Below are 13,594 nucleotides of genomic sequence, written 5' to 3'. Positions count from 1 at the left end.
GGGCCGGCTGAGCCGCCCCAACTTTTTGAGGATTTTTAACGGCTAAGTACAGTCCAACTCGCCCTCGGATAAAATGTAACATTTCATCTCAAACACAAGGTTAACTCGAACGGATTTGTTTGGCCAGTTCCAACGCAATGATAAATTGCTTCAGATAACTCGACCTCAACATCATTTATTCGAAAAGTTATTTGCCCAACGGCCATGGACACAGTTTTTATCGCTGTAGAATATCACTTCATTCCAAGCCATAGAGACAACCATCAACTTTTAGTAGTTCTTAGGTGTCATTATTATCATCATCAGCGGCAAAATATTCTTGTTAACGACTTTTATAAAGGTTTGCAAAAGATCAAGTTTTACCAAACACCCGCTTGGCCATGTCCCTTCGAAAGCGTAAAAACCTCCGAATGAACTTAAAATAAAATCCTCAAAATTGATCTTTGTTAAAACGCTCAAAAGAAAAAGATGTCTTTTTTCTGAACGTTTTAACTGCGGTCAAGTTTTGCCTATTTTAATTTAAAAACGTCTCGTCAGTCACATCACCTAAAACAAAACAAATCTCAAAAAATAGAAAAATGTTGATACTTTCTAATAAAAATTTTTAAAACTTCACACGAGAGGCCCGGTTGAGGCCCTACATGAGAGAAACCTGTTGGGGGCTTACACCGCTCCCTTCACACCCTAGGTGTCCGTAACATTAGCCACCCCAACTTGTAACCAGTGAATACAGGCCTGACTATTAATTAACAAAGCTATTTAATTTGGCGTTTTCACTCGTTCGTTATGAGTTTAGTGTCGCACATGAAATTTTCGCGAGAGGATGACTCCGCGAAACCGCGAAAGTTAGATGAGTCGAATACATAAGTGTCCTAGGGTAGCGCTTCTCATCTTGTGCATTGTGTAATCACCAAATTCCTCCTTTCCACAGACTGAAAATTTGAGAAATTGCCTAACTATTAGCTATTCTCAAAGTCATCTTTTAAAAACATCAATCTATGATTTTGAGTGGGTAAATTTTAGATAATCCGTTTTTAAAACAATGATGTTAATGTAATTACATGTATATATATTATATTATGTATATGTACTATATATGTATATAGCATCACAGCCGTTTCTGGTCGATATTTTACATAGATGGTGAATCTTTTTGTTTATTTTCACAACTTAAAAATATTGGTGAAGCTTCATATTTTATTAAAATTGCACCAAAATATTTCTGAAACCCCAATTTGTAATGTTATGTGCATTAAGGCTTTTATTTTATAACCTATCATTTAACCAGTAACATTAGGGCAGTTTAAACTCGCTTATTGAGAATGTCTTTCAGCAAATGGTGGTTGAGAGTAGACAATTCCTAATTTTATTTAAAGTTAATTCAAGTACAATAGGTTGTTTCCTTATTCCAAATATCCTATTCATAACTCTTTTATACACATTGTCTATGATTGTGTTAATTGTTATAACTATGTTAAAGTTTATTTTGTTATCAAGTAAATTTTATCTAGCTGAGTGCCATAATATATATTTCCACAATACTACATAAGATAATTTAGCGAGGTTCAGATCTAAGTTTTTTTTAAGAACATAGTGAGCAGAATGTAAAAAGGTTTGTTAGTTTTCACAAAGCTGTATGAGAACTCTCAACCTACTAAAAGTTTCTGAGCTAGTTGTTGGCAGAGCATTGCTGATTGTGATGACATTTCTTAAGAATCCACTGCTCAGCTTGCCAATATATAGCTCCTCTGTCTCCACTGGCTTGCCAGTGGAGACAGAGGAGTTACATATACCTGTTGGCTCCTATACATATATATAAGAGCCAATACGTGTGTATATATAGTCTAACAGTGATAATTGCCCTGCCTGCCAGTATCAATATGTTAGCTGTGATGAGCCTCAAGGGTTTCAAATGGCATATTAGTTAATTGCACTGAAGTTTTACTACTTCAGCTTAAAGTTTCAGAAAGTCAAAGTAAATGTCCTTCACCTTTAAAGAGTCAACTTTTACTACTCGTGACTATATAGCATATCATGTACGTACTCATTTTCAACTCACTATTATATGGTATATTATGTAATTGTAACCAGGATGGCAATGGCGTGGTCAGGGGCAACTACCTGTCCGTCTTCATCGAGCTCGGCAGCGGATACCTGGAGACCTCTAAGTGAGTAGCTCAACTTAAGCTCTCAGTAATCCCTATTCAGACCTGTCCGCTCATTCATTATCTGGTCAATGCGTAAAGAGATAATTTTGTCTATATTATCTCCATATCATAGCATCCTCCCATTCTTGTTATGAAATGTTCAGCCATGACTCGGCAAAATTATGCTGCTTGTTTATGACTTACTTGACAGCTTACTTGTTATGTTCTACTGATCACGCGTGGACTGAATGGTAGTGGGGAGGCCTTGATACATAATAGGCTGAAAGGTTGTAGGCTGGTTTCAAGTGCTAGTAGTGTTCTCAAATTGACTTTTGAGAGGTTTTTTATATGATGTTATCATAATAATATGAAACGGAGAGCTTTCATAACAACATTGAAAAGAAATAAAATCAGTAAAATAATGAATTTGTCAGTATCTCTTGTCTAACAATTTCTACGCAGATGAAGAGTGTTTATCTTGGGGGAGGTTGAGGGCAGCCCACTAAGTCGCTCTCTACTTGCTCTATTAGAACTAAATTATTTTCTAATTATACAATTAGCTTAAACAGGATCTAGACCCGGCAGCATGCCAGCATTTAATCGTAACTTTTAAATTTTATCAAGACTGAGGAGTTCTAGTCACGGTTGTTGTTAACACAGTTACTCTCTAGTTACTTCCACACATGACTAGTGGCAGCGCCTGAGATTATTGTTTGCATCATTCTTTTCTCGCCATAGATATAGCATGTAGGTAACTAGTTTTTTCTCATCGCCTCAGTCTATGCTTATTATAATTTAATTTAGCTGACATTCGGTTGAAAATGAGACAAAAATCCTTTCGAGCAGTCAGGTTCTCAGCAGTCTGTATGAATTGGCTCATTAAGTTTTGACACAACTTTCACATAGTCTGTCTTATATTAGTGGCCAGTGTTCTGCACCATTCTAAGGGATGGCTGTACAGGCTTACATCTCTTGCTAAATGTTGACTCCCTGCAACGTTGTAACAGTCATGTCTCCAGGACGGGTCTCTTAAATATGCTCGACTTTAAAAGAGAAAGTAAGAGAGGTCCAAGGGGTGTGAGCATTGTATGCGAACAGACAACCTTAAAATTGCAATAAAATGTATTCATCGAATAATATTAGGTACGATTTATTAGTTGTCCAGTTGCATAAAGGAACAACAGTCTTGATACAGAATGTTGTTATTAATGGTTAAGAGACTCCATGAGTCGTAGTATATTTCATAGTATTGGATAATTGCATGTTTGTATTCACATAATATATTTTAGTATTTATTTTATTTATTTTGTTCGTTAAGTCTAATAATAGAAATAGTGAAGATTTTAATTTTGTTACAAGTTTAGAAAAAATTCAATGGTTGACAGAAAGTTTCTAGGTATTCTGCCTGTTTGACTTTTTCTTACTTTGGATTCTGTGGAACAGCTAGCAATCACAAGCTACCATATATGTAGAACCCAAATACACATTATGAATGTAGGAGAAGTACCTCGCCTTATAGGAATGCTAAGATGACTGCTGAAACAGAGTTATGATTTTGAATTGCTGCCAACCTTTGCTGCAAAACTTTTTCTAGCGCAATCTCGTGTATAATGGTTGAAACATCACTACTTGCCTCCGACCATTTTCAAGTAAAAGAGATAAACAAGGCTATTCCATAATTGGCATCACTAACATCTCTTTTATTTAGTTTAGTTGGTTAGAAAGATTACTGGGCTGACAAGACATCTCTCCTAATATGGATACATATTGAAGCCTGTTTTCTTCCGTTGGCACTAGCATTCTATCATTGGAAAATGACTAGAACTTGTCTCTAGTAATTTGTAAAACGCTGTCAGCGAGTGCTGGTTATTCGAGGTGTAGGGAGGCATTTCTCCTCGGGTCACTCATCTAAAGACTGCCTTGCGACGTCACTCACCTCATTTAGGCTGATAAAATTCTATTGTGTCATCAAGGGGGTAAACAGTCGGCCTAAGGTTGGCTGTATTAGCACAAGTTCTTTTTATTAATTATTTTATTTGGGGGGTTACCTCAAATGTTTAGCTAAACCTCTGACCCTAGGGCTTTTAGTCAGTTTACTCGCGTCAATATCTATGCAGATAAGGTTGCGCGTCTGTCTTTGCATACATGACTTGGCAGAATGTGAAGTTGCGTGATGTCATGTCACGTTGTCCGCATCCTGATGTCATTTATGTAACTATTAAATAGCTGGTGCCTTGCCAATTATGTTTTACATGGAATGCTATTCATCTGAATTTAGCATCTCACTTGAAATGCCTTACCCTAAATTTAATCTGTTTAGCATCTCGCTAGGACAACCTCACTTGTAGATCATTTTTATCACTAGCACTTTTATAAATCACAACAGTGACTACATTCGGCAGCAGAAGTTATGCTGACATCTAAATATCTTGTGAAATATTTGTATTCATGTATGTGGCTTTACCGAGTGAATTGTTTGTATAATGTGTTGTTTATAGGTACGAATACAGAGTGGAGATGATACATTACAGTTGTCCAGATAACTCTAAAAATATAGTCAGAGAATTTGCCTCAGACTTTGAGGTGGGCGAGTGCTGGGGCTATAACAGATTCTTTAGGCTGGATCTGTTAGCTAGTGAGGGATACCTGAACACAGCCAATGACACTTTAAAACTCAGGTAAATCTTATTTTGATGTAAAGATAGCAGAAATACTTTATTTCACTAGCCCATCACATCTGAGAAGGTTTGACTTCAATGGTTATTATTACATAGCAAAGACCAATTTGCTAGCATTGTCTGTGCCAGGTATAACATTCCATCCATATTTCTGATGAGATGTTAATATGTATGAGGAGTTGTTTTCTCATTTTGTACACTGATAAAGTGAAGATAATTTTGGCAATGAAAATGCGCATTATGCTGTATGAGTAAATTACTCATTGTTGACTGCATCATATCGTTTAAATGCTGTTCAGCAGCAAATCCAAATGTTTAAATCCAAAAAACACTTTGGATAGTCCATACCAAACTATGAACCAGTTTATGGTTAATGTGGCCAAGGGTTAATATATTAGTATAATTTCCCAAAGTATGTGTGTCTGTCATTCCGGCTATAGCTATTAAAATCTTGGCATAAAGATTCCGCACCGAAGAAGATTTGATCTCGGACCCTCCTGTTTCGGGTCCAGCGCCTTACCAATTAGGCCACAGAGATTGATTTGTTCACTAGCTGATATACATTTGTATGTCGCTATATGGGAGCAAATACCCAACGGCCTAGCGTACTACACAGGGTCATAGCATAACGTCACAAGAAGCTGGTAGCTCTCATTATTAAGCGTCCTCAAATTATTCATTGGCAGTGTGCCAGGCTAATAGCAAGTGGCAGGCAACTCTCATTACTTCTCATCGTTCATAAGCTGATTTTTAATGCCCAGGCAACGCCGGGAAGCACAGCTAGTATATTAGAATATTCTAATGGATAATCCTTCGTTTTTTCGTGACGTCATTATATCGTTGTCTGCCATCTTTATGGATAACTTGTATTGTTAAAAACACGAGTCCTTTGCAATTAATTATTGCAAGCAACGCTTTTGTTTGCACATTTTTTATTTTAATATAAAAACAAAACCGTAAAATACTATTAATCAAGAGAATGACGATCTTTTTCTACAAAAATGGCGGATTTTTCGTGGACGAGCGCATGTGCAAACGGGGTGATGACGTCAAAAAAACGATGGATTAAACATGAAAACCTGAACTTCTGCTATCAATAACATTTGTTGATCATTAGTATGTCATATTATATTACCACCTGTGATCTCATCTAGATAGAAACAAACCCACTAATTTTGTGCACCAAGTTGAATTTTCATCCAGAACAGCATTTACACTCAATTTTTTGAATAAAATGTAGGTGACTCAATTGAGCATGTTCAATGACTCAAGTATAGTCACTGTTCAAATCACATACATTCAATGACTCAAGTATAGTCTCTGTTCAAATCACATACACTCAATGACTTAAGTATAGTCTTTGTTCAAATCACATACACTCAATGACTTAAGTATAGTCTCTGTTCAAATCACATACACTCAATGACTTAAGTATAGTCTCTGTTCAAATCACATACACTCAATGACTTAAGTATAGTCTCTGTTCAAATCACATACACTCAATGACTTAGGTATAGTCACTGTTCAGTAGTAAAGTCAAACATATGGTCAAGTATAGACATATGAAGTTGATTCATTTCAATATTTTATTCGTATGTCCAAACTCATGTAAGTCGTTGCGAGTATTCTTGTGCAAATGCATTGCATTCAATTGATTTCCTAGCCTAATAAACAATGATAAATAATTCCAGTAATTACATATAGCATTACAAAATATATGTTATATAAAACTATGTACAAAAAAGCAAGTTTAATAATTAAATTGTGCAGGTAATAACCTGTAAAAAGAAGTTATGGTTACCTTAAAGACCTGTGAATGGAAGTAGGCTGTAGATTCAGCAATGGGGAGGTTTTGGTGGTAGAGTTTGGGATATAAATATGCAGAGTTACTTCTTTCAACATGCGCTAGCCACCACTAGATATGGTATGTTTACTTACTTTACATATTTGTTATTATTTTCATGGTGCATCTTTAATTTGTGAGTTTTTTGATGTTTATTTACCACAGCGCTTCAAGAAGCATAGGACTTTGCATGTTGGAAATTACTTGTTATGTCAAAGCAAATGTTGACTCAAATCTTTGTTTGAGTTACTAGCTCAAACAAAAATATTGTTACAAACTCAAGAGTTGTTTGTCACAAAATTGGTACAAATGAAGATTTGACTGTAGTTCTTTAGGAATTATTTGCAAGGTCATCCGCTTGCAGGTTTCATGTTCGATCGCCAACTTTCTATCAAAAGTGTCGAGACCAACAGCTGCACATAAGTCAGCTAACTGCTGAACTGGCGGCAGCGAGGAACAAGCTCTCTTCTATGCAAGGACTGAATAGTTCTGCTTCAAGGACTTGTGCGCGGCTCTCATCAACAGGTGCTACTGCATGTGAATGAATGGCACTTTTAGGCTGAAAGCAGTTTTTATCAGATAATTCTTTTAGATTCTGTTGCATGTGTTTATAAAATATGTTTGTTACCATGTGAGCTAGATTGAGGATAGTTTGTTTTATGAACTTTAGGTGACTCGCTGGCAAGGGCAAAGGTTGGTCCCTCTACTAGTGGGGACCGGGTCTGCCTCTACCCGCACCCTCCAATTGTCTCAAAACCTGAGATTAATCAGTCAGCATCCAATAGCCAACGAACAATGATGGAAGGAGAATGTTGTGGTGAACGTGGTGCTTCTGCAAAGGTAGGACAATTTCAGCAGAGTTGCTGTGCTTTCAGTGGGAGTCATAAGTGTGTGATGCCTTAAAACACCAAGATTTTACCCGTTCTAAACTTGCATATAATTTTTATGAATGTCTGTTGTGCATTAATATCTTTGTTATCTGAGATAGCAAAATCGGGATTTATTTTACAATCGATTTTTGTTGTCAGATTTCTATGCATGATATAGAGAAAGCACCATTCGATAAGCTTTAATGAAGAGATGGAAGAGAAGAGATGAAGAGATATTACACTGGTACTTCCTGTCTCGGGCACTGTGGAGTCGCACAATTACATTAGGCAGCTCACACAGCTATCTCCTTGTAGCTTTAGTTTTGTTTTTACCTACTCAACTTCCAGCAGGAACATGAAGATACCTTAGCTCACGGTGTGTTTGCAATAGTTCTGCAGTCAACAATTAAAAGGGCACATAAGGAAACTTTTCAGGGTTGAAATCTTCCATGCAACGAGAGGTTCTGACATTGTTTAAATGTTACTCCGTTACTCCGGCTGCAAAAGCGTAAAAATAAATGCAAGAAATTAAACTAGTACCTCGAGCTCAGTTGAGAAAACTACTACTGCTGAGCTACAACTATTACATAAAAGCTAGTAATGGATTGGCGGTGCGTGTGACTAGTGTGTGGAAATGATTAACTTGCATGAAACATGGCCAGTTGAGCAAAAGGACTCGAGTATCACTTCTAGAAACATAACAACAGTTTTTATTAAGACTATTGAGACCAAGTGAAATGCACCTGCGTGTATATATCTATGCAGACCCATGCCGAGGAAATCGCTATTGATGAAGACGTAATGAGTCAGCATGCATTGACCGATGAAGAGGAATACGAAGGGCAGGGCAGCGGGGAGGAAGAGGAGGTAGAGGAAGAAGTAGATGAAGAAGGGGAGGAAGAGGGAGAAGACGAGTCTGTGGACAGCTTGAGCAGTGTCCATTCTCCATCCGTAGGGCTCTTATTTTCACATTTGCAGGTATTAAACTCTATTAATCATATGATTAGTTTCTGACTCCCAACAAGTAATTATAGGCTGAATGTGCCGCTATCCAAATGGTCTTATTTCATTACCTTCTGAAGAGCTAAAGGTATGCATGCCTATGTTGCTGTCCACTGCAATACTGTGCTCTATTACAGGACAATGCAGAACATTACGTCCTTGACAGCGGCTCTGAACTAGATTCTGAAGTAGACGAATATGTGGCCCGCTACTCTTTGGGAGTGGAGGAGAATGACGTGGATGCTGAGGCGATGGCTGGGGACAACGATGTGGGCGAGGAGGGTGATGGGACAGGAGAGCATCCATACAGCGTGGATAGCGACCTTGATGAAACTCAGTATAATAGTCTCTCTCAGCATCTCATGTCCAACAACTCACCCTCCATAAGCCTTTCATCCGTATCACAGGCAACAACAAGCACGCAGGATGCAGGCCAGAGTGAGCCTGTGGAGAGCTGGAGCTGGTCAGGCCTTGATACTGAACACCCAGCCACTTTGCACCTCAGTCGTTCTGCAACCAACCCAACCCAACATCTAGGTAAGCATTTTCTTTCGCATTTTACCGCCTGCATATTTCTCAGGCTTTAAGATTCGGTGAATGTAAGCAGCTTTTCAATACTAGAATTGTACAATTGATGGGCAAGTTGGCCCCAGCCTTTCTGTCATATGCCCCATGGGCTAGCAACATGTGTATTTGTTTTGCAAGCACCTACACCAGTTATTTATATTTCATGGGAGAAGTATTTTGCAAGTGATAAGCACGAGTATCCCAACATTAGTATCTGCTCAGGAAGCCACTTTCAGTTGGACAAATAATAAAAACAATCAGTGCAGTAACCAATGAGGGCTGGGTGAGATGAATCAGAAAGCTTTAGCAATCTTACTCATTTCACCATTGGTCTGCTCCATTCCCTTCATTGCTCATTTAGTACTGCAAGTAAGCACGAGGCAATGCAAAACATCATTCAAATAGTTTGCTAATAGGTGATAATTCTTTAGAAGTAATCCTTAAAAGCTATTCTCATGTCGCCTACCGTCCATTTGACAGAGGGAACCAGTTCAGGAGCTGCAGCTGAGCCATACACTTCTCTTTCACCCTCGGACCTGTTTGCCTTTGCCAGTCCTGCAGGTCCGACTGTTCAGACAAACTGCTCAGACCGGGAGAATCGCCGAGTGCTACTTCAACTGCTCGACTCTCACTCGGGGTCAGAGGAGAGAGAATGGGCTTCAGGAGCAGCTAGTAAGACTTTAGTGCAGCGTGTAAACATTGCGAGGTTTCGAGAGAAGACTAGGCTGTAAATCTTACCCGCATGTTTTGGTTAGACTAGTTATCATGAACAGAAGAGTGATCAGTAGTGATGCTAACAGATAGGCGCATAGACATGTTACTACAAACAGTAATATATGGATGATGCTTTATTATCTTCAACTCTGACTCTTCCTTTGTCCATCTTTTATAAAAAGCCTGAAATCCAAACTTTTCATCTCATTCAAGCTGTAAAGATCTCAGTGGCAAAGTTATGCTCATGCAATCAATGCTTGATGCCACTCGCTTGCATCGTGCAAGCAAGTTTTTTATTATAAGTCATTGGAGAATGTAGTAGTGTAATTACTGGGAAATGGTTAGACCTTTGAAAAGCCAATGTCAGCATATCTGTGGAAGGCACTTTGTCAGCTCTGCTCAGCTGTTGTTACGCTCACCGCCATCTTCCTCAGCCATCGTGTGTTTGTAATAGAAGTCTTACTTGTAGTCTTTCGGTTCTTTTTTATTTTCACCAATTAATCCAGTCTCATCTTTAAAAGGTTTTGGGTTTACATAATAATTATACTGACCGAAGTACATGCTCAAGCCAAGCTTTTGTGACTTGAAAAATACAAGTCGATCTCTAAAGTAGTTTTTATATTCCAACATAAGAAAATGGTTATTTGGTTGTTTTTCACTTCTGCTGAGGTGAAAGGGCATTATTTCATGGAACTTTCTTGTAAGCTTGTAATAACATTATTTTAGGATTTCAAGGCTATGCTTGAGAATCTAGGCATTAGGCATCTGTGTTTCAAAACTCTTCTTGTTTTATTAATATCAGAACTACTTGTGGTACTAATAATCTTACTAAATTATAGCTAATTCTGGAATGCTATACACCAACAATACAATATTATAGCTAATTGTGGAATGCTATACACCAACAATACAATATTATAGCCAATTGTGGAAGGCTATACACCAACAATACAATATTAGAACTAATTGTGTAATGCTATACACCAACAATACAATATAGCTAATTGTGGAATGCTATAGGCCAACAATACAATATAGCCAATTGTGGAATGCTATAAGCCAACAGTACAATATTATAGCCAATTGTGGAATGCTATACACCAACAATACAATATTATAGCTAACTATGGAATGCTATACACCAACAATACAATATTACAGTTAATTGTGGAATTCTAAACACTAACAATACAATATTATAGTTAATTGCGGAAGGTACAGTGTGTAATTTGATATTTAAATATGGTAAAGATATTATTTGAACCTCGCGCTGTTTTCTAACAATCAATCAGAAGTATCTATGATGAAGCCGTTTCATTAGGGCAAATTTTGGAATTATGAACAGGCATAAATAATGCTGCCCGAGTGGCAAATTACCAAATATATGTGTGGTCATGCGTAAATCTTTGTTTGGATATATCATAGAGTTGTGTATTGTTTAAGAACTGGGAGCTGTTGGTTTGTTTGTGTTATGCGTTCGCCTGTACTGCATGCCTTATCATTACTTATAGTCCTGTAGAAGACTTTACAGTACTGTATGCCTCATCATTACTTATAGTCTTGTAGAAGAGAGTTATCCTCTCTTTGCAGAAAAGAAAAAGCGGATGAGATATCCACACGCTTCTAGGAGCCAACGACACGCTTCTGCCAAGCGCACCTCACGATCTTCGTCATCGTCTGCTGAGACTTTCGAGACCATCCAGGCTCATGTGAGCAACATGGCTGCAACTATTGCTGCTGCCAACAACCTCCTTCTACATCAGTGGTCTGAGGGTGATGCCGGAGCTCCACCTGCCTCCAGCTCAACCCTCGAGTGCTGTCAGTCTGACTCACATGGTAGGAATGCTGGAGACTGTTGAAGCTAGCCTGAGTCTCTTCATTTTACAACCGAATCGCTTGTCCTTACTGTTGAAGTTAGCCTGAGTCTCTCCATTTTACAGCCGAATCACTTGTCCTTACTGTTGAAGTTAGCCTGAGTCTCTTCATTTTACAGCCAAATCACTTGTCCTTACTGTTGGAGTTAGCCTGAGTCTCTCCATTTTATAGCTGAATTACTTGTCCTTATTGTTGAAGTTAGCCTGAGTCTTTCCATTTTATAGCTGAATTACTTGTCCTGACTGTTTAAGTTAGCCTGAGTCTCTCCATTTCATAGCTGATTTACTTGTCTTTACTGTTGAAGTTAGCCTGAATATTTTATTTAGATGCTGGTTAGAGCGAGCCTTAAAGGTTGACTTGCAACAAAATTCACATTACAGTTATTTGGTATCAAAAGATTCACCATGTCTTACTCTGTTGTGTTGTAAGTGCCAAATATGTGGAAATGTGATTACAAGCTCTTAAAAGCTCAAAAAGGAAAAGCCGCCGTAGATTGGAATCTCTTCATTTCGATGACGTAGCCATGAAATATGGTTATTGTCTTGTCACGTATGTTTTCACGTGAATTGAAAGGCCAATACAAAGCTCAATATAAAACTTATCGTAGTACTAGTTTATGACAAACACTTCGGGTTTCATCGAAGACCCCGTATCAAATATAGATGCTCGCTACTTTACAGTTTTGTTTCGGCCTGGTCTAATTGGCAAGTCGTAATATGATCCTGTGACCCAATACTTCGCAAATAATTTCTGCAGCACTTCTCGATTATCACAAGTGACCAACAGACTCGTCATGATTATCAGACAATGATATGTACTCCTTCAAGCTAAGGCTAAAAAATTAATCGAATTTTTACAGTAAGTTATAAGATATCACTGCTAAAAGTGACAGCATTACGATGACGATAAAACAGACGCGTAAGAACAACAGACATAGTTTTATTTAATACGTGAAGTATATTTGTGAAAATATTTCGACAAATAAGGTTGCAAGAAAGTGTAAACAGAAACCATCTCTTACAACTACATCACATTTGAGCCGTTTTGGAAAGGGAATCCAAACTACGGCGGTCTCGTGTGGCTGCGATTTTCTGTTCGTTTTTGAGCTTTTAAGAGCTTGTAATCACCTTTCCACATATTTTGCACTTACAACACAACAGAGTAAGACATGGTGAATCTTTTCATATTAAATAACGGTAATGTGAATTTTGTTGCAAGTCAACCTTTAACAAACAGCAGTTATATCTACTTTTTGGTTCAATGTGCAAATTGAAGATTTTGCCAGAGTTATACAAACGTTACTTATATCCTGATTTATTTTGCAATGCGGGACATACACTTGTTTGCTTTAACAACTTCTTCAAAATTAGAAATGAGATTCTATAATTTATCCCTTATCAGGCCACCTTCGGGGCTGCCACTAGTCATGAGACTACTGCACAATGCATCACCGAACATTAATCAAACACATGAGGCTGCAAGAGACCTGTAACTGTTTGCTAGCTTGTGAAGTGTCTACTTGTGCTTTGTCACAACTCATGTGCATTCTATGCTTTACTTTGTAATATTTACATTCTTTAGGAATTACTTGCCCTCAGCCTTTGAATATAGAGGCCAGTGCGGGTGACCAGGTACAAGTCGATGTTGAAATCGATGTGAGTAATGTTCCAGTTAGCGCCATTTCTACGCAAGAGCCAAACACTCAGCCCTTAAATATCCAAACTACTACCTCTGAGGAAGTGTGGGCAATGGGATCACCGGCTGCAGTTTGGTCAAGCAGCACCCTGCAGTTGGGTGCAGACACTGCATCTCAAGCGAGGTAGGTTCTTTTACCAACATTTCTCATTTCAACCTCTCGTTAATGCATTTACTAGGACATTTCATTGCAACTAACACAAT

At 38.1% G+C, this 13,594-nt stretch overlaps 1 protein-coding gene across 1 annotated transcript in view; it reads left to right on the top strand.

The window, feature by feature from the left end:
- The window catches only part of LOC137386043 (E3 ubiquitin-protein ligase TRIM37-like), a 29,728-nt gene that overhangs the window by 15,016 nt on the left and 1,118 nt on the right, over positions 1 to 13,594 (top strand). The window contains exons 11-19 of the mRNA XM_068072698.1: positions 2,092 to 2,168; positions 4,646 to 4,825; positions 7,033 to 7,193; positions 7,339 to 7,508; positions 8,303 to 8,515; positions 8,677 to 9,076; positions 9,587 to 9,778; positions 11,411 to 11,656; positions 13,277 to 13,514. Of these exons, the coding sequence (XP_067928799.1) occupies positions 2,092 to 2,168; positions 4,646 to 4,825; positions 7,033 to 7,193; positions 7,339 to 7,508; positions 8,303 to 8,515; positions 8,677 to 9,076; positions 9,587 to 9,778; positions 11,411 to 11,656; positions 13,277 to 13,514 (1,877 nt within the window). The remainder of the gene's footprint in view (positions 1 to 2,091; positions 2,169 to 4,645; positions 4,826 to 7,032; positions 7,194 to 7,338; positions 7,509 to 8,302; positions 8,516 to 8,676; positions 9,077 to 9,586; positions 9,779 to 11,410; positions 11,657 to 13,276; positions 13,515 to 13,594) is intronic.

This window comes from Watersipora subatra, chromosome 1 (assembly GCF_963576615.1).
Source record: "Watersipora subatra chromosome 1, tzWatSuba1.1, whole genome shotgun sequence".
Lineage (NCBI taxonomy): Eukaryota > Metazoa > Bryozoa > Gymnolaemata > Cheilostomatida > Watersiporidae > Watersipora > Watersipora subatra.
The sequence above is the reverse complement of the archived record's forward strand: the minus strand, read 5'-3'. Positions and strand labels throughout refer to the sequence as shown.